A 23,848-nucleotide genomic window follows, 5' to 3' on the forward strand; every position below is an offset into this window, starting at 1 on the left:
TTATTCTATAGACTGCTATAGCAACAATGGAAATGCTTGAAAGTGTCAGCTGATTTTCTTCTAGGACAATGTTTATTTTATTATTTTATTTTATATATTTTCCACATTTAATACTTTTTATAAACAATTCAAAGCAGCAAATATACATAATACTTCTTCTTACTTCCCCCACAATAACCTTATGAGTGGGCTGGGCTGAGAGACAATGATTGGCCCAAGATCAAACAACTAGTTTTCATGACTAGTGTGGAACTAGAATTCAGTTTCCTGATTTCTAACTTGGTGCCTTATTGACTTCAGCAAACTGGCGCTTCCTATACCATCAGTATTTCCGCAATAATTCTAGCTTTAGAGTTTTATTTTTAATTATGTTGGTTCTATAGTTTTTGAGTCACCATCTTTTCCCTGATCATATTATCACATTTCTTTACCATTTAATCTGACAGCTGTATTGCTCAGTTGTACATATCTCTCATAGAGTCTTCGGATTTTCTTCCCTGATGCATCCCGCCAATCTTTCCAGGTGTTAAGAAGCTCATCATAATCTCTTGATTTAGCCATAGTATCTGTAAGGTCTGAACCAGGAATCAGTGCACATATTATTAATGTTTATATTTGGACCCTTATCTCCCAGCTATATCTTTTGCAGTCCCCACATTGTGCATATTTTTATGGGAGGAAAGATTTGGAGGGCACTAAGCTAGGAGGGGTTTCCGGCATTTTAAAAGCTGAATTCTTCCGCACACTTTGTTGTTCTCAAAGAAAACTCCAGTACATATTTCCCTACATATTTTAGGGAATGCTAACAATACAACAATCTGTATCCAACTCTGTTTTCATGAGCAAGATGTATCCCCCAAACATCAAAAGAATAATTAGTACAACATTACTAATATTTTCCCCAACCCATTTCTTATTGAACTTCTGGGTGCTTTCCTGTTGATGATGGATTGTCCCATCAAAGAGTTCCACTGATTCAAAATGAATTAAAAGCCCCATTTATTGCATGTCTAAAATATGTGGGATCTGTTGTGTGATTCCTGATCTGAACCCTTTAGGGATGGACAGTTAAAATTCCATGTTGTTGGTCATGGAAAACTGTCCTGCAGTGAGGAAAGTATATTTTCAGTATACTCAAAGTTCTGTCTTCTTTAAGAAATCTAAACTCTGCTTCTCACATTCAGTGATTTTTGAATGTAAAGTTGTAACTCCAAAACTTCATGTCTATATCAATTCTAGGTGAATTTCAAGAAATTGGCGGGGGGGGGGGAACGAATAAGATACTATTCCTTAAAATTATATGACAATGATGTGACTTACCAGGATCTAACGCTTTGCAGTCTGTGTCTTTTCTGCACACTTTGGCTACACTATAAATTGTCTCCATGTCTGAGAGCAGTTGATTATACTGAAAGAAATAAGATTATTCTACTATATAGTATAAAAACTGGCTTCTCTGGTTCAGAAGTTGACCATCTCTTTCTGCTAAAAGTTTTTAATGGTAAACATATTATATACCATGAAATTAATAAAAATGGATGACAATAGCACCTCTTAATCATTAATTTTTCCTTTCCTAATAATAATATCACAGGATTGATATTGGCTGAAATTAATTATGCTGAATTTGTGATGCAAACCGAATAAATAATGGAATAAAATCTTGTTCATGTGTTGCAGAATCTAATGATATTCCTTTCACTGTGGCCTTCTGGAGAATTATTCATATAGACTTTCTTCTTCCTTTACTATCAAGAGATTATCTACTAATGAGTTCATCTAGACTGAATTCTAGCATAGTCTTCAATCAGAAACCCAGAAATTCCTCACTTTTTGCAATATGATAAAAATATTACATTACCAACAGACCGCTGAAGATATGTCCCTTTTTCATCAGCCCGGCAATTTAATATTTTAAATTTATTTACTGTAAGAGCTACTACATTGTTTTTATTGTTTTATAATTATTTTATAAATTACTTAAAATCTTAGAATCTGAAGTTGCTTATGAGAATCCACGAGCAAGAATTTCATGCTTCAGGGAAATTTGAGGAAGAAGAGGGATATCATTGGCATACTTTTGACTTTGTTTTCCAAATGCTTTTATCAGTGACTTCATGTAAACGTACAAAGTTTGTGCTAGAGATCTTCAGCATTACATTCTGGAATCTATCAGTTCCAGAACGAAATTGTTCTGGCAAGGATCAAACTGTTGCAAAGTCATATATCTTTTTATTCCAAGCCTAGAAGGTAGTCTAGAAGCACTTGGAGACTTAAAAAAAACCCAATAGAGATGCAGTACATGTTGCCTATTTCTGTGATGAAAGCAGATTCTTTATCTTAGGTACCAAAATTATTTTAAATAGATCCAAATAATAAACCAAATACTTATAACTGATATATAACAACTTATAGAGGAACTGTAAGTCAGAGACTGAGATGAGCTTCTTTCAGTTTTTAAGAATTATTCTAATAGTGGCCCCTTGATCTCTATAAATCTCTCTTTTCCAGAAAATAAAGTAGAAGATGCTTTTTGAGTAGTAGAAATGGTACTATTTAACCTTTATTCAATATTTTATCCTCAACAAAAACTGGAAAGTAATTTTTATTTTTTAAAAAGTTGACCTATATTTTATATGCAACCTGTCTAGATCTTCAAACTTAAAGTGAATAGGCCCAAGTAATTAAAAATGAGAACAAAGGAACCGATTACCAACTTCATTATGCAATTCAATACTTTTGTGAAGCACTATAAATAGTATGTCCCTTTAATCTTACCTCCTTCAGTTCTGCTTCAGGTAAGGCTGCCTGCTCAATATCACTTAATTTCTTCAGAATACGTTTTATACTGGAATCTTTGAAATCAGTGTAATCAAATTGCCGAGCCTTTAATCCATTTTGCAGAGTATGGTTTGACATTGCGAGATTCTTCTCCAACTACAAAGGAAAGAGGAAAAAATGAAGAAGGATAAAAGAACAGAAGGTCTCTGCTACAAAGCAACAAATACACTAATTCAAATTGTAATCTGGTGTACAGGCCTATTAACAGTACTGACACCCCAGATCTGTTACTACAATTGCAATTATTAATAAACTAACAATCCATTGTTAGCCATTCAGAAAACCCAGATTATTGTTTAGTAACAGGCCTGCATAAAAGAATTTAATCTGGCAAATCACAGGGAATGCATAGTATAATATTATGCCAGAATTGAGGGGTGCTGGAAACAAGTGGGATGTGGCTTTGGACATTCTGTCCAAATCTTTACCATTCAGTTTTCAGTGATTTACAATACAGTAAAGGAGAAGAGGGAGAGGTGGTGGTGGTGGTTAAGGCAGCTAAAATTGCATCAAAAAATAATTCAAAAAAATAATGTGAGAAAAATACAAAATTAAGGGGGTGGGAGTGCTTATACAGATAGGTCTTAATAAGAAAAACCAGTTGCACTGTAGCTTACAGTACAATGAAGGGTAGCACTAGTAGCAATAACAATGGCACTTAGATTTATATACCATTGTAGAAAGTTAGCACCCACCCTTCTCCTAGAAGAATGAAAGATTATAGGAAATATTTAAAAGGCAGAATATTTTCCCTAAAAGAGAAATAAATATCATAAAGGAAACAGAAAGAAAAGACCTCAGCTCCCTTCCCCCAGCTGATATTTTTGTGCCAGTCTATCTACAAAACAAAAGCTTCAGGATGATGGGATTATCCTTCAGGACAAAGCCATTCAGCCACAATAGGAAATTGCCCTTCAGTGCATCACCCAGCAAGATTCAACCAAGCCTGGGATATAGACGACCTCAGTTATGTCTGCAGAGCCCCTTGGGAGTCTGACTGCAACCAATAGGATTGGTTCCAATAGGATCCTTTGCCATAGGAACAGGAAGCTCAAATTCAAATCCCAAGAGGGGGTATAAATCTCTCTCTCTCTCTTTTCCATGTGGTCATCTCCCCATCTCACACATGATTGGTGGTTTTGCTTCACCATTAAACCATCCTTCCAAGCAGCCTCCATGTTTCCAGTGTGTTTCTTCCCACTTGAAACCGAACCCAGATGGACATTTCTTCCAACACCGCTTTACACTGCTTTACAACCCTAAGTATTTTACAATGTCAGTATATTGTCCCCAACAATCTGGGTCCTTATTTTACTGACCTCAGAAAGATGGAAGGCTGAGTCAACCTTGAGCCAGTGAGACTCAAACTGCAGGACTCCTGACAGCCAACAATCAGCAGAAGTAGCCTGCAGTACTGCATTTTAATCACTCTTTTAAACCTGGAATGTTATCTGTTTTGCCTGTTTCTCTTTGGGACTTCCTACAACGATTACTAAACAGCATGGACTTCCCTACCATAATCTCTTTGTTATGTTCAGTAATGTTGACATTGTACATCCAAAGGGCCTCTGTGTAATCATTCCACACCACTTCAGCTGTGCTGTTATACTGTTCTAAGAAGGCTTCAGCTTCAGCTTCATCTGTTATTTTATCTGGAAGATAGAAAGATGAATGTGTAAGTATACACATACACAAGTATACATGTGTATATGTAAATAACATCACCATCACTTGAAAAAAGGAGTTGAATTCGTTTAATTATTATCAGTATGAGTCTAATTTGTAAAATGAGAAGTTTCAAGATCCCAAATTGTATCAAAATTATGTTAGTATTATGATAGAATCAGAATCATCTCCACTCCGTCAGCTAAGTATGACTGCTGCCGCCAGATATCAGAACTGGCAAAGGAGATCATGTACAATTGGAAAGGAGGGGAAAGGAATTAAACTGTTTAATTTTCTTGGCAACTATGGCAAAAATTACAATGAAAAACTGCAGCAAAAATGTACTTAGATCTATATGTATATGAAATTACTTTTTCAAGCATCAGAAAGACTGTTTTTTCAGTTATAGGACTGTACTAACTAGAACCTTTAGGAAGCAAAAGCCTTCAGCATGTAACTGATTTAAGATTCTTTTTTCAGTTTCGGGAAGTAGCACAGAATATACTAACCAACTAATTAAGGTCACAGAGAGGAACTTGTTATCTTGCCTTAGCACTTATTAGTGAAGGAATACATGTTCAGCATGCTCAGAGACACTATCTACTATTCTTATCTTATATTATCTACTTATACCAGAACAAAATATGAGCATGTGAAGCATATTCTACAAATGAGCTCTGGAACTTTCATTAGAGGTTAGGCATTTTCTAACATTTCTATCACGTTGAAGTATGCGGTGGCAGCACTAATTTGAGAATCTGACTTTACTCAGTGGAAGATTAAAGTGAACATACAGGAAATTTATATTTTAGAAACCATTTTTCACCAGAGAGGGAACTGTCTTTCAGGCTATTTGTTGCCCAGAGCATCAATGGAAGAGATCCTTATGGAGCTCATTTGTGCTTCCCCCAAATCAATTGTCATCTTCTATAGCTCCTTAATCAGTTGCCAATCCAACAAATGAGCAAGTATTTGAAGGAACAATATTATTAATTTTGAAGATTATTTTTGCCCCACCTGCCACACCCTCAAGGTGATTATGCAGCACAACAAATAGCTAGCCCTGGTTTCACATTCTATCTACTTCAGTTCCAAACTGTTGTAGTTATATCAATCATTGGTTTCTGAATTTAGGTCTTGTTATGTCCTGAGAACTCTAGGAGTTCTCACTCAGGTCCACTCACTTTGTGTGGGCGTTATTCCCCCATTCCCATTGGTTGGTTCTCTCCAGCAGCCAGCTATAAAAGCAGGCTGCGGGGTCCAACCAGTCGCTGATTGCTGCGAGCCAGTTCCAGGCGTGGCAAGCACGGTCAGCCCTTTATTGTAAAATAAAGTATTGTTGCACTCATGCTCTGGTTCAGCCTCTCATTGCTCAAACTTAACACTGGCGACGAGGATGGGATGGCTACCAGAAGCACCATGCAACCGCTGAGTCACTAGCCACCGATCCGCAGCCCAGAGAGAGCGATCGGCTGGCGATAAGGGAAACGCTGATCCGCAGCCAGAGAGAGCGGTCAGCCACAAAACGAGCGATCAAAAAGAGCAAACGCTGATCCGCAGCCAGAGAAAGCGGTCTGGTTCAAAAAGTTAGAAGCGCCTGTAGCCGCTTGTTAGCCCCGCTACAGGGAAAGTGAAGGCGCTGCGAGCCGCAGCCGCTCTGTATTTGGCGCGAAATTCAAACGGGTGTCATTTGAATTTCGAGCCAGTAGGAGACACAGCACAGCGCTGTAGGAAGTCACTAACGCCCACTTTTTGGCGCGAATCAAGACACCTAACGGCTAACAGCCAACGTGGTAACCCAGAGAGAGAAAGAGAGGGTAGCAAAAAACCTCTCCAGAGCTGATATCACTAGTAACTCACAGCGCCCGTTGTCCCAGAGAGATTTTTCCGCAGGTAGCCCAGCCGTTCCAGCACCATGAGTTCCAACCCAGTATTCCCGGCGTTTAAACCAGACGAAGAGAAGTGGGAATCGTATAAGAACCGCTTCAATCATTACATCGATGCGGTCGGCCTGGCGGACGCGGGAGAGCATCGGAAAAATCCTATTTCCTAATCTACTGCGGAGCCACCGCTTATGATACCGCCGCAGCACTCGTAGCACCGAGAGAATTGAAAACGCCCGTGGTCCGGAGTTGCTTGAGATCCTCACTAACCACTACGCCCCAGGCCTTCACAAATCGCCAGGAGGTTCACGTTCCGTATGAGGAAGCAATCAAGTAAGGAGACCATCAATCAATATATGGCCGCCTCAGAACAGCAGCCCTGCACTGCGGGTTTGGAACATACCTGGAGGACATGCTCCTCGATCAATTAGTTTGTGGGGTCAAGGATCTCAACCTACAGAGGCGCCTGCTAGCAAAAAAAGACCTCAACCTCGCGCAAGCGGTCGAGGAGGCCCTAGCAGCCGAGCTAGCAACGAACTCAGCCACCGAAATTCAGGGCCCAAGTGCCAAGCTAGCATCGCTCCCAGTCCATTCCGAAGAGGTGGAAGCGGAGGAAACCCACAACGATGAAAACGACGCCCACCGCCTCGCCAACGACAGACGGTCGCAGGTAGGGGCCAAACAAGAATACACCGGTCCACCCAAGCACATCACATTGTGCCTAGCCTGTGGGGGATCGCATCAAAGGGCCACCTGCAAGTTTAAAGGAGCCACTTGCAACAACTGCCATAAGAGGGGCACATCGCGAGAGTCTGCCAAGCCCCCAAAGCACTGCACACAGACCCCCGTCCTCGCACTCAGGACCACAGAGGCAAGTATTAAACTGTCGCACGCACCGCCTTGCCAGGCGTACTTGCCACACTGTTAGTAAAATTTCTCTCTCCGTTTCCCTAGAAGGTAAACCGTGCCACATGGAGGTTGACACAGGGTCAGCGCTCTCAATAATCTCGTGGAACACCCTCAAGAGACTCCACCCCAGCCTATCTACTACCCGGCTTCAGAGATGCCAGTTCGGTCTGAAGGACTACCAGGGAAGGCCATTCCCGTGATCGGCAGAGGCAAGTTCTTTGTCAGTTTTAGAGCTTTTAAAGGCCACCTACCTCTAGTGGTAGTTAACGGCAATCTACCCACCTTATTGGGGCTCGATTGGTTTCCCCACCTCGGCCTAGGGCTAACAGGAGTCCATGCTGTCTCAACCTCAGACACTGACTCCTTATTCGCTGACTACGCAGATGTGTTCAGCGAGGAGCTGGGGTGTTATAATGGAACCCCCATCTTGTTCACCGTTGACCCCCAGGCAGTCCCAATCAGATTAAAACCACGTAGAGTTCCATTTGCTATTCGACCAAAACTAGACGCTGAATTGGATAAACTACTAAAACAAGGGGTCATTGAGCCAACAGATTTCGCCAAGTGGGAGACGCCCATTGTCACACCCTTAAAAAGATGGAAGCCTGAGAATTTGCTCGGACTACAAGACAACAATCAATAAATATTTACAAGTTAGCGCCTACCCTGTGCCCGTCATTCAGCACTTATTACACACATTCGAGCCGGGCAGTATTTTGCTAAATTGGACATGTCTCAAGCATATCAGCAGTTCCCTGTTGATAACCAAACAGCGGAACTTCAGACCATCGTCACTCACAGGGGTGCCTTCCGATGCAAGCGTCTCCAATTTGGCGTAAGTGTTGCCCCGGGTATTTTTCAATCCCTCATGGAGCGGATTTTACAGGGCCTCCCTGGTGTAGTACCCTACTTCGACGACATCTTGGTCTCGGCCAGGGACAGACCCCAACTCTTCCAGAGAGTGCGAGCAGTGTTAGAGAGGTTCAGACAGCATGGCCTCAAGTTAAAAAAGAAAAATGCGCCATTGCCACTAGACAGGTGGACTTTCTGGGTTATAAAATTGACGCCTCTGGCATTCACCCCCTGGAGTCCAAGGTTAGGGCAATCCACGAAGCTCCCACACCAACCTCCAAACGGAGCTACAAGCTTTCTTGGGGCTGCTGAACTTTTATGCATCCTTCTTGCCCCATAAAGCCTCAGTAGCCGAACCCCTACACAGATTACTAGACAAAAAGTCACCGTGGCACTGGGGGCACAAAGAAGACCAGGCGTTTAACGCCGTCAAATCACTACTTACGCCAGAGGCAGTGCTCATCCAATTTGACCCCAACCTTCCTTTAGTACTGGCAGCAGACGCATCCCCTTTGGAATTGGGGCGGTCCTTAGTCACAGACTCCCCAATGGCGCCGAGGCCCCCATCGCCTTTTTCTCCAGGACGCTCTGGCCACGGAGCGAAATTACAGCCAAATAGACAAGGAAGCCCTAGCAGTTGTTGCGGCCGTGAAAAAGTTTCACGAATTCCTTTTGGCCACTTTTTGAACTGGTCACCGACCATAAGCCCCTCCTGGGCCTACTGGCCGCGCACAAACAGACTCCTCAAGTCCTTTCCCCTAGGATGACAAGGTGGACACTTTTCCTAGCGGCCTACCATACAAACTTATTCACCGCCCGGCAAAACTCTATCCCACGCCGACGCCCTCAGTCGCTGCCCTTACCCGCTCCGGCTGAAGACCCAGCTCCTGTCAACGCCATTTTGAAATCACCCAGTTGGACCTGCCCATCACCGCCTTGACATCGCCGCTAAAACCAAGGCAGACCAAACACTCGCCCAGGTGCTCGACTGGGTGAGGAGGGTGGCCGGGAGGCAACGTTGATAACAAATTCGCACCCTTTAAGACTCGCATGCAGGAGCTGTCCAGTTTGCAGGGTTGTCTACTGTGGGGCACTCGAGTGGTCATTCCGACCTCGCTGCACTCCGAGTCCTGGAGGCGTTGCACGAGGACACCCCGGCATCGTGAGAATGAAGGCATTAGCACGCAGCTACGTGTGGTGGCCGGGTCTAGACGAGGACATTGTCAATTGGGTAAGTTCCTGCAGCATTTGCCAGGAATCCCGCCCTGCTCCCCCATCGCCACCCCTACCAGATGGGAGAGCGCCAGCGCCTTGGTCTAGAATCCATATCGATCTGGCGGCCCCTGCATGGAAAGATGTTCCTAGTGGTCGTGGACGCTTATTCCAAATGGATAGACGTGGCACAGCTATCCACTCACCACCACACTAGCAATCACCAACGTGTTAACGCGCCTGTTCGTTATCACATGGACTACCCGACTCCATTGTCTCCGATAATGGCCCACAGTTCGCATCAGTAGAATTCAGCCGTTTTGTTGCCAACCTGGGCATTCGCCACATTTTCACAGCCCCATTTCACCCTGCCAGTAATGGGTTGGCTGAAAGGGCCGTCAGGACCACCAAAGAGGCCCTCGCTAGGTTTGGCAGGGATGACTGGCACCACAAACTCGCACAGTTCCTGATGAGCCAGCACTCAACCCCTGTGCAGTCACCAATAAGTCCCCAGCGGAACTTCTGATGGGCCGGCGCCTGAGGACTGTATTGGACAGACTGCACCCACAATACTGCCCTGACTCTCCCCTCGCTCTACTTGGGGTTAGACATTTTATGTTACAGGAGCCAGTATTCGCAAGGAATTTCGCTGGGGACCCACTTTGGATTCCAGGCGAGGTCATCGCCGCCACGGGCCGAGATCGTATAGGGTCAGGCTGGAGGATGGTCGCGCCTGGAGGAGACACATAGACCAGCTTAGAAGGCGCCTCAGCACCCTTGCCAACAAGAATCCAGAGTCTCCAGTCGAAGAGGAACCACCTCATCCGCCGCCCAGCCACATCGCACCCAACGACCAGTCTGCACCAGCGGTCGCCCGGTCAACCCAAACTCGGACAACAGCGCCCAGAGAGTTGACCAGCCTGATCCAACCCACGAGAGCTCGACCCCAGTAACCAACCCGGTGGTTCCCGAGGATGCCCAGTCCGGAGGAAGCGTTAGCGACACTATGCCGGCTCAACCGTCACAGACTGATACCGAACAGACAGACAATGTTCCCGAGCTGCGCCTGCCCGGCGCCAACACAAACCCCGCTCTACCTCAAGGACTATGCATGTTCGCATCTGGGGGAAGGGGTGCATGTCCTGAGAACTCTAGGAGTTCTCACTCAGGTCCACTCACTTTGTGTGGGCGTTATTCCCCCATTCCCATTGGTTGGTTCTCTCCAGCAGCCAGCTATAAAAGCAGGCTGCGGGGTCCAACCAGTCGCTGATTGCTGCGAGCCAGTTCCAGGCGTGGCAAGCACGGTCAGCCCTTTATTGTAAAATAAAGTATTGTTGCACTCATGCTCTGGTTCAGCCTCTCATTGCTCAAACTTAACAGGTCTCATCTCCACACTTCTTTTATATATATAATCATTGTTCCCTTTATCCCACTGCGTAACTAGAACAACAACTAGATATTCCTGTGGGATTATGACTATCAGGTTCAACTATCAATTGGTATCTGGAGGTAATTATTATTCTATTCCTCCCCTTTTGGAGACCTGTTGCAGTTAAAGACTAAGGCTCCAAGTGCAACATTCAATCTATTCCCTCTGAAATGGTTGTCATTATGCATGGAAAACTTTACCAAGGCCTTCTGGATAGCCTTCAGGGACAGGAGGACGCCAATAAAAGTCTGGCCAGCCTAGTGTTTCATTGTTCTTCCCATTCTCTTCTATTAGCCATTCAGTAACAGGTTTGAAGTATTCAAGCAATGCTGAAGCATCCATTTTATTTGTACCAGTGAGTTGTTGGAGAATATCTTGCCAATGTCGGGAAGATCCAGCCTGCATTGCCTCACTGCAATGAAGATAAAGAAAGAGTAAATAGATAGAACCATTGACATTAGAACTGACCCAGTTAAATTGTTAAAATGACACAGGCGGCATACCAGAAGGAGGGTTTTTTTGTTACAGGTATTGAATTTGCAATGGTAATTTATCTTCACAACATCCTGATTTTGGCTAAACCATTATGCCAATAAAACTGATTGTGATGTTTCTATTTTGACAATATAATTGTCTTTTATAATTCTCACAATCTAAGAAACTCTTCCCCTGGAGATCAAATTGCCAAACTGCAGCATGTCTTTTTATTAAAGTACAAAAGACCATCATTGTTAAGGAAAAAATAGGTAGATTTTGCAGTAGTATAGTTTCTGTTCAGTTTTCGATGAATTGCATTGCCACATATAGATTTGTTTCATGCTTGATGTAGAGGACATAAAGAATGGCCTAGAAGGATAGTTACCATTACCAAGGCAATGACCAGACATGCATAATTTAAGCTCAAGAAACTAACCTGTAAAAAAATGCCTCTAATAGACCTCTCCGTAATTCACACAAGTCCAAGGGAGGAAGGAAGGGAAGCACATTTGGACTTGCAAGATTATATTACAATAGCTGTTTGGAAGTGATAAAAGTAGTTTTAGACCTAAATTGCATTGTTTTCATAATCTGCATATCGTGTAGGGTTGACACTTCATAACAAGATTAAGTAGGGGGTTGCTAAGGCAATTGTGGATCTTCAATGGAACAACTTTTTGTTTTAATTTTGGCATTTCAAAATGATCCCTCTTGTCATTTTAGAATGAATGGTAGGAATGGAAACATTGATATGTCCTTAGCTAAAGTATGAGCATCTAAAATATTTTAGACATAAATTTATTTCTTGTCAATTGCCCCTCTCCCTTTGCTTTCACCTGAGTTTCTTTCCAGCTGCTTTGGACTTATAGATGTCACATGTATGAAGATCACCAGTATGATTGGCAGCTTGGCAAAGGGCCTTATGGAACTGGAATTGTAGAATAAAACTGACAAAGTACCTGCCCAAAACAAAAAAAATCCATATTTTTACCAAATATATGATACATAAACACACATTATAATACAATGGTCAATTCTTTCAGACTGAAAATATTTAAATTCTGGAAAATAGAAATAACATATCAATTACAAATAGAAATAATATACTCTAACTATTGAAAGTGAGATTTATAATTTTTGGAAGTAAGAAAATCTCATTTTTCTTTCTATATTTTAATTAACCTAATGGTATAACTAATACTTCATACTTGTAGTAATGCTGTTGAAGGATAGATTAAGCATAAAGTAATTTTGCTTAGGAGATCTTGAGAATGTTCTCTCAGATATTCAATATTTAAAAAGTTTGGTATAACATAAAAATGATAGGATTGTGGGCAGGCAGTGGTATTCTTTAAGAACAGTCAGTCAGATATTCTCAAGCAAAAGCTAGAAAGATTGATAGTTGTGTCAAGAGTTTATTATGACTATATTGGGGGGAAAGATACAGTTTATGATGTGGTTTAACTGTAGTTCTAGACTAGAGTTTCTCTACTTTAAAAGATAACACTAGTTAGAGCTTTTAAAGCTGTTTACTGAAAACTTCAGCTCTACTAAACTTCACTATGTTCCCAGAGAAATCAAAGCATGAGTCTATCTTTCCCAACAAATAACAATAAAACTTCCTAAAATTTCATATTTACACCTTTCCTTTTTTTCCAGCTTCCAATACCTGATATAAGGTGTGTTGCCAGGGATGTGATATTTAGCTCCAGGATCAAAATTTGTTTCATTTCTTGCAATAGGAGGACAAATTCCTTGATATTTTGTTCTAGGGAAAAAAAAACCACCTTAACCAATGAATAAATAATGCATAAAATAAGTACAATCATTTCCCAACAACAAGCAGACTTCCGATTCAGGAAAACAGTATATATAGATAGATATAGTGGTAATCACAAGAAACAGCTACTTTGCATTCAGTTCTCCCTGTTTCCTTCAAATAAATTAATACTTTCACTTCATTTATTTTTTCAGGTTTCTCAGTTCTTATAGTTTCATATTCTTGGATGTAGGAATTATGTTTGTCGGAGGGATGTTTGTTGGAGGGCTGGCTATAGAGGATGGGTGGTTTCAAAAAGTTAAAATAAACAACACTAAATAAAAATAACAACTTTACATAAAACAACAATCATTGGAGAGTTATATGACGGAGGTTAAAATTCAATATACTTAGAAGGGTCAGTGTTGGAGGGTTACATTTGTTAAACCTACTACTTTGCTGGCCTGTCACCCATTATGGCAATTTTCTATTTGCCTTGTTTTACCTTAGGTACCACCAATCATAATTGTAGCGGCTTGGAGGAGTGTGACCACTGAAGACATTCCACCGCCATTGATCAATTAGATAGCCAAAGGGTAGGAAGGCAATCTTTTCTAGGGCCATTTTCAGAAGATAGTTGATATCACTCTCTGCAAGGAATAAAGGAAGACAAAAATGTGAAACAAACAAAGCATTAAAAAGTTATTATATTTACGTAGTTACTTACTAAGCACATCCAAATTATTTTAAAGTAACCAAAATCCCTATACAATCCCCAAGGCATATCACAACTTTTGAGCACCCCTAATGTTTAGAAATTGAAAGTTGAAAAATTTGATACACTCTAAAAGAGTTTCTTTTAAAACTTGGTATATCCAGAAGATTTTATTTATTTATTTGATTTGATTTGATTTGATTTGTCAGTCGCTTACAAGATAGATCTATAAGAATAAACATAGTTTTGAATACATGAGATAGATACTTATAAGAAAAATAAAAAGAAACAATAGGACAGGGACAGTAGGCATGATTGGTGCGCTTATGCACGCCCCCTACAGGCCTCTTAGGAAGGGGGTGAGGTCAATAGTAGACAGTCTAAGGTTAAAGTTTTTGGGGTTTGGGGAAGAAACCACAGAGTCAGGTAGAATATTCCAAATATTGATGGCAAAGAAGAGTTGAAGAAAGAATGCATTAGCAATCTATATAGATGAATTCTCTGATGAAAACAAACCAATGGATTTCCTCTCTCACAAACTAAGAATCGTTGCTTGAAAAGCAAATAGCTTAAGCTGATCCAAGTGGCTCTGGGAAAGGCAGAATCACCTCCAGTATATTTTACCTTAGGAAACATAACACAGAGCACAGCAGCAGCTACATCCTGATCTTGTCTGTAGCGCTATACTGCATCATTCCAATTCATTACAATGTGGACATATGTGTTTGTGTGTGCGCGCATGCGTGCGCAGGCACACGTGTGTAGGCACACGTGTGTGTGTACATGCACAAATGCAAACTCATCTGTGCACTTGCTTTCACTGACCTAAAGCAATAGGGGGGAGATGGCATGTTGTATGATTCAGTACATTTTTTTCTAGGGTGAGATTAAAAAAAAGATAAAGGTTTCCATGTCAGTTGTGTCTGAATCTAGGGCATGGTAGTTATCTGCATTTATTGGCTGAAGGTGCCAGCACTGTCCACAGACAATTTCCATGTGGCCAGCATGGCTATATGTCAAATGTGAACAGAATGCTGTTACCTTCCCACCAAAGTGGTACCTATTAATCTACTCACATTTGCATACTTTAGAACTGATAGTGGACAGGCTGTAACCTGATTCCCAATCCCTAATAACAATTATTTATCAAACCCAGTATGAAAAACATCTCCCATCAACTTTATTGGTTTTCTTCTTGTGCCTTGCCACCAGCCATTATATGCTCATCTTACCTCTGTCTTCAGTGACATGAGTGAGCAAGTCAATTTTCTTGAGATGGATAGGGGTGGAAACAGACAAACTCATAACATCTCCAATGGCTTCATGAAAGCCAGGGTTGGCACCACTGCGAAAACTTATTGGCTGGTCCTTATACTGCAAGTAGTATTGAACGTGCCCCATTTCATGGTGTACTGTAAAGAGTTGCTCCATAGTAACTGTTGTACATTGCTTTATCCTGCACAACAGGGAACAAGAAAGCAAGTGTTCAGTGAAGACTGTAACACAATATACTAACAAGTATCGATTGCTTTTGTAACCTGGAACATTTTATAACCTGGAACATTTGCTGATAGCCTCAGAACTTCTGGAAAGGACCAATTCTTCTTATGCTAGAACTAGGATTTCTATAATTCCTTGAAGAAAATATGTAATTTAAAGAGAATTTAGAACAAATTTAGACAACCCCCTTTCACTAACAACCTAACTTATTTCATCCCTCAGCCATTCATTAAAAATTTATCATGTCTAACACCTCACTGAACAAATGGACGAAAAACAAGAGAGAGAAAGAGAGAGAAGTGATTATTATTTTGGCTTTGACTGGACAGTGATTATCTTTGACTTGACAGTGATTACCTTTGATTCTTTTGGCAGATTAACACTAAGGAATTGTGTTCTTTCACACAAGCATAATTCTGAGCTAGGATAAATTAACTCCTTTACCTGCATTCTTAATATAAAATAAAGTAATATTGTCCTAATTTCACTTTGCCAACTGCCTTTTTCAGATGTTGACAGCGGGGCAGGGTAGACAAGAGAAAATTATACATGCATCTAAGCAGAACAGAAATTTAAGTCTAGGGCAGAAAGGACCTATGTTTTGATAGAACAGAATGGTGCTTAGTATTTTTGGTAGGGGTAAGGTACAGTGGGCAAAGCAATATTGCAAGTACATAGTGCAAAATAACACCATGCAAATGTTGGGTTAGGAGCCTAATTTAGAGGCTACTCTACAGTTCTCTTGAAGAATGGGGCTGCCCAAAAGCAGGGGCCCTTGGAGCATACGCGTTCTTGCAGTTTTACGATAATCACTCTAATACATCTTCTAGTTAATTTCACAGCACTCTAAGCATTTTCAAAATTTGGAAAGGGAAATATTTCACCTAAATGAATCTTCATCTTTTTACCAGTATCAAACCATGCATTTTTTTTAAAAAAAAGCATATATTTTAAGTATTGATTCTATAGTCATACTTTTCATTGCTCATGTAATAAAAATATCTTTGAATTTGTGAGATACAGAGAAGACAGAAAATTTTCTCCTTGTTCCCTAAAAAAACAGACCTAAGATGTCTCTATGCCAATAAGATCTAGAGTTCCCTTTGCATGGCAAGTCCCCATCATATGCAGTATGCACCTGAAGTCTTTGCGATTGAAGAAGTCCCATGCCGATGCATGACACACCACCTCCCGCCCATCCGTCGGTTTCTCCAGCATGGATTTCTTCCAGAATTCAAGTGGCATTTCAAACATGCCAAGCGAGGTGAAGAACTCCTCCGACACCCGGAACATGTCTGTTACATTCCAGTTCTAGGAAAGTCAAGGACCCATCCGAAGCATTAGATAACACAAATGTGTTGGAAATTGTTCTTAGGGATTGATCCTGGGTCACTCAAGTATTCTCATAATAAATTACACGGGCATGTGTTGCTTGAGCTTTAGAATGTCATAGAGAATTATTGTTTAGGAAAAAAGAGTTACAGAGTGAGATAGAGGAGAAGCATAGTTAAGAATTTGAAGGAAACAGCCTACTAGTCTTCTGCACTATGAGATGAGAGTTCCCATGTATCTTGAGGATAAATACTACAGTATTTTTCCCGTTTGAATAGTTGTGTCAAGAAATGAAATTAAAAGCTGTACCCTACAATGTGTTATGAAAGACAACAATGTATATGAATATCACCATTACTCCTGTATAGCACTTGCATGTAATCTTGGACAGTCCTTCTGAAAATTCAATATGAAATTCAGACCTTGAAATGAAGAAACTGAAGCTAAATATACCTGGCAATTATGTAGAGAAGCAGCATTGAAAAATATCTATAGCATAGAAATCTGCCTTGGAAGAACTCCACAGAGAGCTATGGTTTATTTATGCATTTTAGTCAGGCCTGCCTGGCTCGTCACCTTCTGATGCTATATTGAGCAGATTAGTATATATTTATTACAGTTCTTGCTCAGAAAATAAATAGTCATCTCACTGCTGGATGAAAATGTATCACTAGCAATATTTGTGTATGTGGGCATTTTCCATTTCAATCCCTGCTCACTGCTGCAGCCAAAGGGAATGGAATAAAACCATAACACTAATGTCCTTACTTTCTGTTTCATGGTATTGGTAACATCTAGATGTGGCTTATTTGCAAAAGGCACCATCATGTCGTAAATGTTGTTCCATTGCTGGGCCCACATGTTACCTGCAGGGGGCAAAGCAGCACTGTTTAGCTGAATAAAACCAACAGCTTGAAGGGGAGAGGGAATGGCTATACATAACATTAGAGAGAAATTTGGCACAGAATCTAGAGGGAAACAGCCAATAGAATAAGAGTCAAAGGAGGCACTATGTTAATTCCATGAATGTATGTGACAGTTTGGTTATATAAAAAACAGCCAGAGGGAAGCTTAGCAACCTCTGGAGAAAATGCACAACTAGGAAAAAGATCAAACTCTTCCTCTCATTACTGTAGTTTCAATGGCAAGCATTGAAATTCCAAAGCTGATAGGACCTCTTTATTTAGAAACTCTTTACATGTGAACATGGGCATGTAAAACATGTGTCAGTTTCCACAGAGCCTGTTTCCACAGAGTTTGTGAATCCTAGAAAGGAGATTAAAATATTCATAGAGTGGCATTTATAGTATATTTCCTTCCTTCCTTCCTTCCTTCCTTCCTTCCTTCCTTCCTTCCTTCCTTCCTTCCTTCCTTCCTTCCTTCCTTATTTTGTGCAACTCAAGGTAATGTTCCACCTTCTACACAACAACCTCACAGTCACTCATGGTTTAATCATTTCCTCTTTGGATTGCAATGTGGTTTACATGAACGACTACAAAGAAGTTACAACTGATCTAAAATGCAGCAACACATTTTTTATGAGATACCAATACACGTACTAATAAAGGAGAATATTTGTAGCTCAGGGTTTACATGAAAGGTCCTTTGTGTTCTCTGAGCTTGCTTGTTTTTTTGCAGATGCTGATTATATCACCTAGTTTGGATAATGAAATATATACAAGAAAACAAGCAAGCTGAGAGAGCATCAAGGACCCCACTGATACAAATATTTATAGATTCACCTATTTTATATCTCTATTGCACGAGTTGCACTGAAAGCTGGCATCAGTTTCCTTTTAGGTGCAATTCAAAGTGCTTATTTTAAAAGCCTGACATGATACAGGACCTGGTTACTTGAAGGACCGCCTCTGTTTAAGAACATCTGTCAATGATATTGGATCAAAGAGACTAGGTAACTTCAAATCCCTTTGCTAAAATTCTGCCACTCAATGGGATTTTGGAAGCAAGCCTCATCTGTAGCTGTCCTTATCTTATGGAATACCCTTCCCCAGTAATTTGGCAACCCCCCCACCCACCCCCATCCTATAACCTTTCAGTAGGCCATCAAGAACTGATTTTTTGTGGAGATGTTGGAATAGGACAGAATAGAAAAGAATAGAAAGGATGAAATGAGGATAATTGGGGGTTACTCGGGGGAATCCCAAGGGGAGAATTTATTTTGTTTTATCATGTTGCTATTTTATTTGTCGTGGTTATATTTTATAATGACTGATTTTAGTCCTGTTGTGAGTCACCTAGTTTATTTAAGATGGGCAGCCATACAAATCTAATAAATCAACTAACCAATCTGAATGGGTTGGGCTGAAAGAGGGTGACTGTGAATCAGTCAGCTGTTCATGCCTAAAGAAGGATTAGAACCTCTGGCATCCCAATTTCTAGTCTAATGTTTTAACCACTGCACCAGACTGGTTCTTTTACATCTCTTACATTTTAATTTTTCTATTTGTATTTTTCCTCCCATCAAAATATGGTATTCTTTAAAGAGAGCTTATCTTGATTTCCATTATTACCATCCAACATATCAATAGACATAGGACTTATAGTGTAATCCATTAGGAAGACACTAATTTAGCAAGATTGCTCCCCAATGCCCCCAAATATGTGACTAAAATCCAAGCATTTTGCTGCCAACATTTGGAGAAACAATTTCAGATTGCTTTTGTTATTCGAGTTTAAAAGTAAAAATAAGACTGGTTTCCTCCCAGAGGTCTCTCATTCAAGTGAACCTACTTCCATTCCAAAAATTGCCCACTCTTAGTGTAGAATATGATGGGATATTACGGATTTTCCCAATTCTTCCCTGCCTGATCCCCACTCTATTATACACACATAAGCTTTTTTTTTACCCAATAAGTGAGCAGGAATAGGGCCTTTCAGGTTTATGTATTTAGAGCCATATTGGTCATATAGTTTCCTTCTGACATATGCATGGAGATTTAGATAGAGAGGCTCCAACTGATGATAAAGTTGCTCCAGATCTTCCTCAAATGTTGGTGAATCATACCAAGACTTCCAATAAGCCCCAGTATCTTGGAATCCTAAATGTAAAAACAATAGAGTATTCAGCATGAATACAGTTCTTACAATACAAACAAGCTCTTTAAATTATCCATAATTACAGAACATAGTTGTGAACAACCCATCTCCTAGACTTTTCTGCACCAATTACAATATAATTAAACCAGTCCAGTTCTGAAGTCAAAAAATGTCCAGTTCTAAATCCAAAGACAGTTTTTTTCAAATAATTTCTAAATGTACTTCTAGTAGGTGTAGGAGAAGGAGTTGGCAAGCTGGAAAGAGAGGAGGTAAAAAGAGGAAACAGCCTAAAATCCCTACATCGCTATTAATGAAGTAAATCCAATCCTGTTGACTAATTCCAAGCAGGTACTTTTACAATAATCCAGTTGATTATTATATATAATTATTATATAATTAATTAGATCTTCAGAAGTGGACCTTATCTGTTGCACCTGACATTGGGTTCTTGAGAATGGCCAAATTAACAAGTCAACCTCAGTATATCAATAATTTCTTATGCTGGCAACAGTCTTACCAACTTTCGGTAGTTTCCCATATGAATCTGAAATAGCATATTTGATCCCTCTTGTTATAGTGATCAGGGTCAAGCACTTGATCACATGTATGCCATATTCTTGAATATTTTTTAAATGAATGCAAAGGTGTTGAGACTCAAAACACAACAGATATATTGATCAAAAACTGTTAACTCATAATATTCATTTTGGAATGGCAATAAATGGAAAATAAAACACAATTTATTTAAAAAAATATAAGAGTAAAGGTCCATGAAGGTGGGTTAGATTTATGGAGGGTTATAATATGCCTCTTTCTCAATGCAATGAGGTTTCTTAGTTTGAATTAAAATGCTTAAATTGTTCTTCAGAAAGCAGATTTTCAATCCAGGTGGCATTGATCCCATCCCCTGTCTATGTTTTTAAGATCTCACCATCCATTTTATAGGCTTCATTGCTCAGTGAAACGAATGTTTTATACTTGGATCTCAGAGGATTGCCAGCAGAATTATGCCAACCTTCCCAGGCATAAAGCAACTTCTTGTAACTACGAGAAGTGGCCATAATTTCTGTAATATCTGAAGAGCATGAAAAAAGAAGAAACATCAAAGAAATCATTAAAGGATCACACAACTAAACAAAATTGAAGGGATATCAAAAAGCCACCAATATTTACACTCTTATATAAACTCTTCTACATATCTATCTATATAAAGAAAAGACCCATTTAGCAAGAAAAATGGTTTACTAGTATCATTAAATAATTCTATCATGCTACAGTTTGAAAATTTGAAGAAATGCACTGTTCTTCTAAAGAGATATAAAGAGATATAAAACAACAGTCTTCCAGCTGAACCCATGTTGCACAGCTGATAAGAACTGGATTCAGAAGGTCTTTCCTTTTCAGGAAGTAATATTTTTCAACATCGTTGTTGAAGTGACTAATATTCCAGAGACTCTTGTAGCTATTAGATCAAAACCATCATTACTTTTTAAATCCAGTGTCTAGATTCTTATCACTGATGTTATCTCACTTGTTCCAGTTGTTTTCTTTCTACATGCTTGTAAGTAACTTTTTACTTGAAGTTTGGGATCCTGATAAAATACAGTGAGAAGTAGCATAGCAACACGAAACATCATAGGCAAGGAATGAATCAGTGCTTGCAATTTTGCAAGACTTTTCAGAAAGTCCCACCTATATATCCGCTCTGGTACATTGTATGTGCTAATGTACCGATTATGTATTAATAGAACAATTATAGGTAAGCAGCTTTGTTCCCTACCTTAAACATTAAAGGGTTGCTATCAGAAAATTGTTAGAGAAGTTACATAGGTAGGAAGGATTGTTATTGTTTCAAAACAATTGAGATTATATTTCAGAAATGAAACAAATAACTGGGAGAAAACTGCAGAAAACTGCAGTGAGACAGATCTGCATATCTGTACACCTGGAAAACAAAACAACTACTTCACAAATACGTGGCATAACATAGGAGAACAAACCTATCAGCACAAGATTCAGCGATTCATCTCCATTTGAAAGACAAAGGCCACGCTTTTGGAGATAGCAAAGTCCACATTCTGGACAAAGAGGACCATTGGTTTGAAAGAAGGGGTAAAGAGTGTTAAAGAGGCCATCTACAGGTAGTCCTCGACTTACAACAGTTCATTTAGTGACTGTTCAAAGTTACAATAGCAATGTAAAAAGTGACTTATGATGGTTTTTCACACTTATGACAATTGCAGCATTCCCTTGGTCTTGTGATCGAAATTTGGATGCTTTGCAACTGGTTCAAATTTATGATAATTGCAGTGTCCTGGGATCATGTGGCAAGGTCACAAAATGGGGCAAAACTCACAACAAATGTTTCACTTAACAACATAAATTTTGGGATCAAATCTATCTGAATATTAAAATTGAACAGCCTTCTCTCCACAGAGGGGGAGGGATATGACACCTCCTGTCTCATATGTACAACATGAATTGTAGCAGGCCCACAACCGTTGACATTCTGATTTATTTGACTCTGACAGTCTCAGAGAACTATCAACCAACCCTCAGAGTGCTAATGACCAGATGACTGCAAAGAATATAAATCCTTCCATTCGCCACTATTCAGTCAGAGCTGAAGAAGTTTCTTGGATGAGAAGCAAAACATTCCCAAGGAAAAAACCAAGAAAGTCCTGTTGCCTTTTTGCCTCTGGGGCAATAATGATCCAGACGATTGAGAATTTCCATAGATAGTAAGAGATAGTGGCTCTCTTTCTATTCTCTAATTTGGCTTTTTTTTTTTTTACGGTAGATATTAGTTGATTCAAAAACAGAGACTAGGGTTTCCAAATTAGGAAATACTAATTCTGAATTGGTTATCAATGGAAAAAAAACACCCTATTTTCTAACAGTATGCTAGCTTCAAAAACATTAGCATAATAAGGTAATAAGTTAACTTTGAGTAATTGTTAAAGACTGCAAATAGTGATAATGTAACCACATGACATTGGTATAAATGCACAGAAGTTGCAAGGACTCAAATCAAGATCATGTGACTTCAGGATGTTGCAATGGCTGCAAGTTTGAAGACAGGTTGTACACCTACTTTTTCAATGCCATTGTAAATGTAAAAAAAATCAACGAACAACACAATTGGTAAGGAGTACCTTCATGTAAAATGTTATGTAATTAAAACATACAGGCTAACTGTGGGCAGTCTCAGAAGCCATAATCTATTATAAATCAATTTTACATTCATATCCATGTATAATTATGTTAAGGATGCTCTCATGGTCCAGAAAATAAGAGGAATCATACAAAACCTTTGCAAAGGAATGAGCTGGGCTAACATAGAGAAGAAAGTACATACCTGGTTCTAAAGCCCAGCAGGAGTCCTGGTTTGGTAGACAAACCTTGGCAGTGGAGTAGATGTTGTCCATCTCACTTAGAATAGTATTATACTGAAATAGCATTAAAAAGTACAGGTTTGAATAACAATCTAATTTTACAACATGTATACTATATAGTCTACAGGCATCAGTTTTACTATAGATACTTCCATAGGAACCTGTCCCTGTTGAACGTTAGGTAATTATTTTTATTTTAAATATGTAATTAAAAGGTGACATAATAAAGAAACAAGCTTCCAGATTAGTTTTCTGGTTAAGGCAAGAAGCTGGGATTTCTAGCCTTGCCTTAGGCACAAAGCTGGATGGATAACTTTCTCTCAGCCCTATGAAGAAGGCAATGGCAAGTCAATTCTGAAATCTTGCCAATAAAACTGCAGAAACCTGTCCAATATGCCAAGAGTCAAGATGGAGTTGAAGACACCAAATATATATCACCCAGGATTTTTTGGAGGGGGGTGGGGAGGTAGAGGTAGAGGTAGAAAGGTAGAGACAGAGACAGACAACAATATTATTTCAAAGACAGAAGATTTTCTGAAAAAACTAGGCTTTAAAGATTTCAAGAACAAGCAGTCTGATGAAGAGGAATGTTCTGGATTATTTAACAACACTTGATTCCCTAGAGAACATTTGGTAATTTGAATTTTGGAATAACTACGGAATAATTAAACAAACATTTTAAATTTCAAATGAATGTGAAGAGGCAGCTGGAACAGGAAAGTAAAATAATATAAAATGTTTTTTTCCTCACAGAAATAAGTAGTTTGGAATGTGTGCATCAAGACTTGTACTGGAAGAATCTGAAAAGGTGAAGATGCATAC

General features: G+C 39.8%; 1 protein-coding gene across 2 annotated transcripts in view; it reads right to left on the bottom strand.

Moving 5' to 3' along the window:
- ACE (angiotensin I converting enzyme) overlaps nt 1–23,848 on the bottom strand; it is a 58,605-nt gene that overhangs the window by 18,188 nt on the left and 16,569 nt on the right. For both annotated transcript variants that reach the window (XM_087918090.1, XM_026717315.2), the window contains exons 3-16: nt 22,990–23,080; nt 20,563–20,706; nt 19,442–19,633; nt 17,343–17,440; nt 16,381–16,553; nt 14,975–15,198; nt 13,533–13,677; nt 12,938–13,036; nt 12,105–12,227; nt 10,992–11,203; nt 4,357–4,493; nt 2,779–2,937; nt 1,321–1,408; nt 432–575 (exon numbers count right to left, since the gene is read on the bottom strand). In XM_087918090.1, coding sequence (XP_087774216.1) covers nt 432–575; nt 1,321–1,408; nt 2,779–2,937; nt 4,357–4,493; nt 10,992–11,203; nt 12,105–12,227; nt 12,938–13,036; nt 13,533–13,677; nt 14,975–15,198; nt 16,381–16,553; nt 17,343–17,440; nt 19,442–19,633; nt 20,563–20,706; nt 22,990–23,080 — 2,029 coding nt within the window. The remainder of the gene's footprint in view (nt 1–431; nt 576–1,320; nt 1,409–2,778; nt 2,938–4,356; nt 4,494–10,991; nt 11,204–12,104; nt 12,228–12,937; nt 13,037–13,532; nt 13,678–14,974; nt 15,199–16,380; nt 16,554–17,342; nt 17,441–19,441; nt 19,634–20,562; nt 20,707–22,989; nt 23,081–23,848) is intronic.

This window comes from Pseudonaja textilis, chromosome Z, assembly GCF_049901715.1.
Source record: "Pseudonaja textilis isolate UNSWEBS1 chromosome Z, rPseTex1.2, whole genome shotgun sequence".
NCBI lineage: Eukaryota > Metazoa > Chordata > Lepidosauria > Squamata > Elapidae > Pseudonaja > Pseudonaja textilis.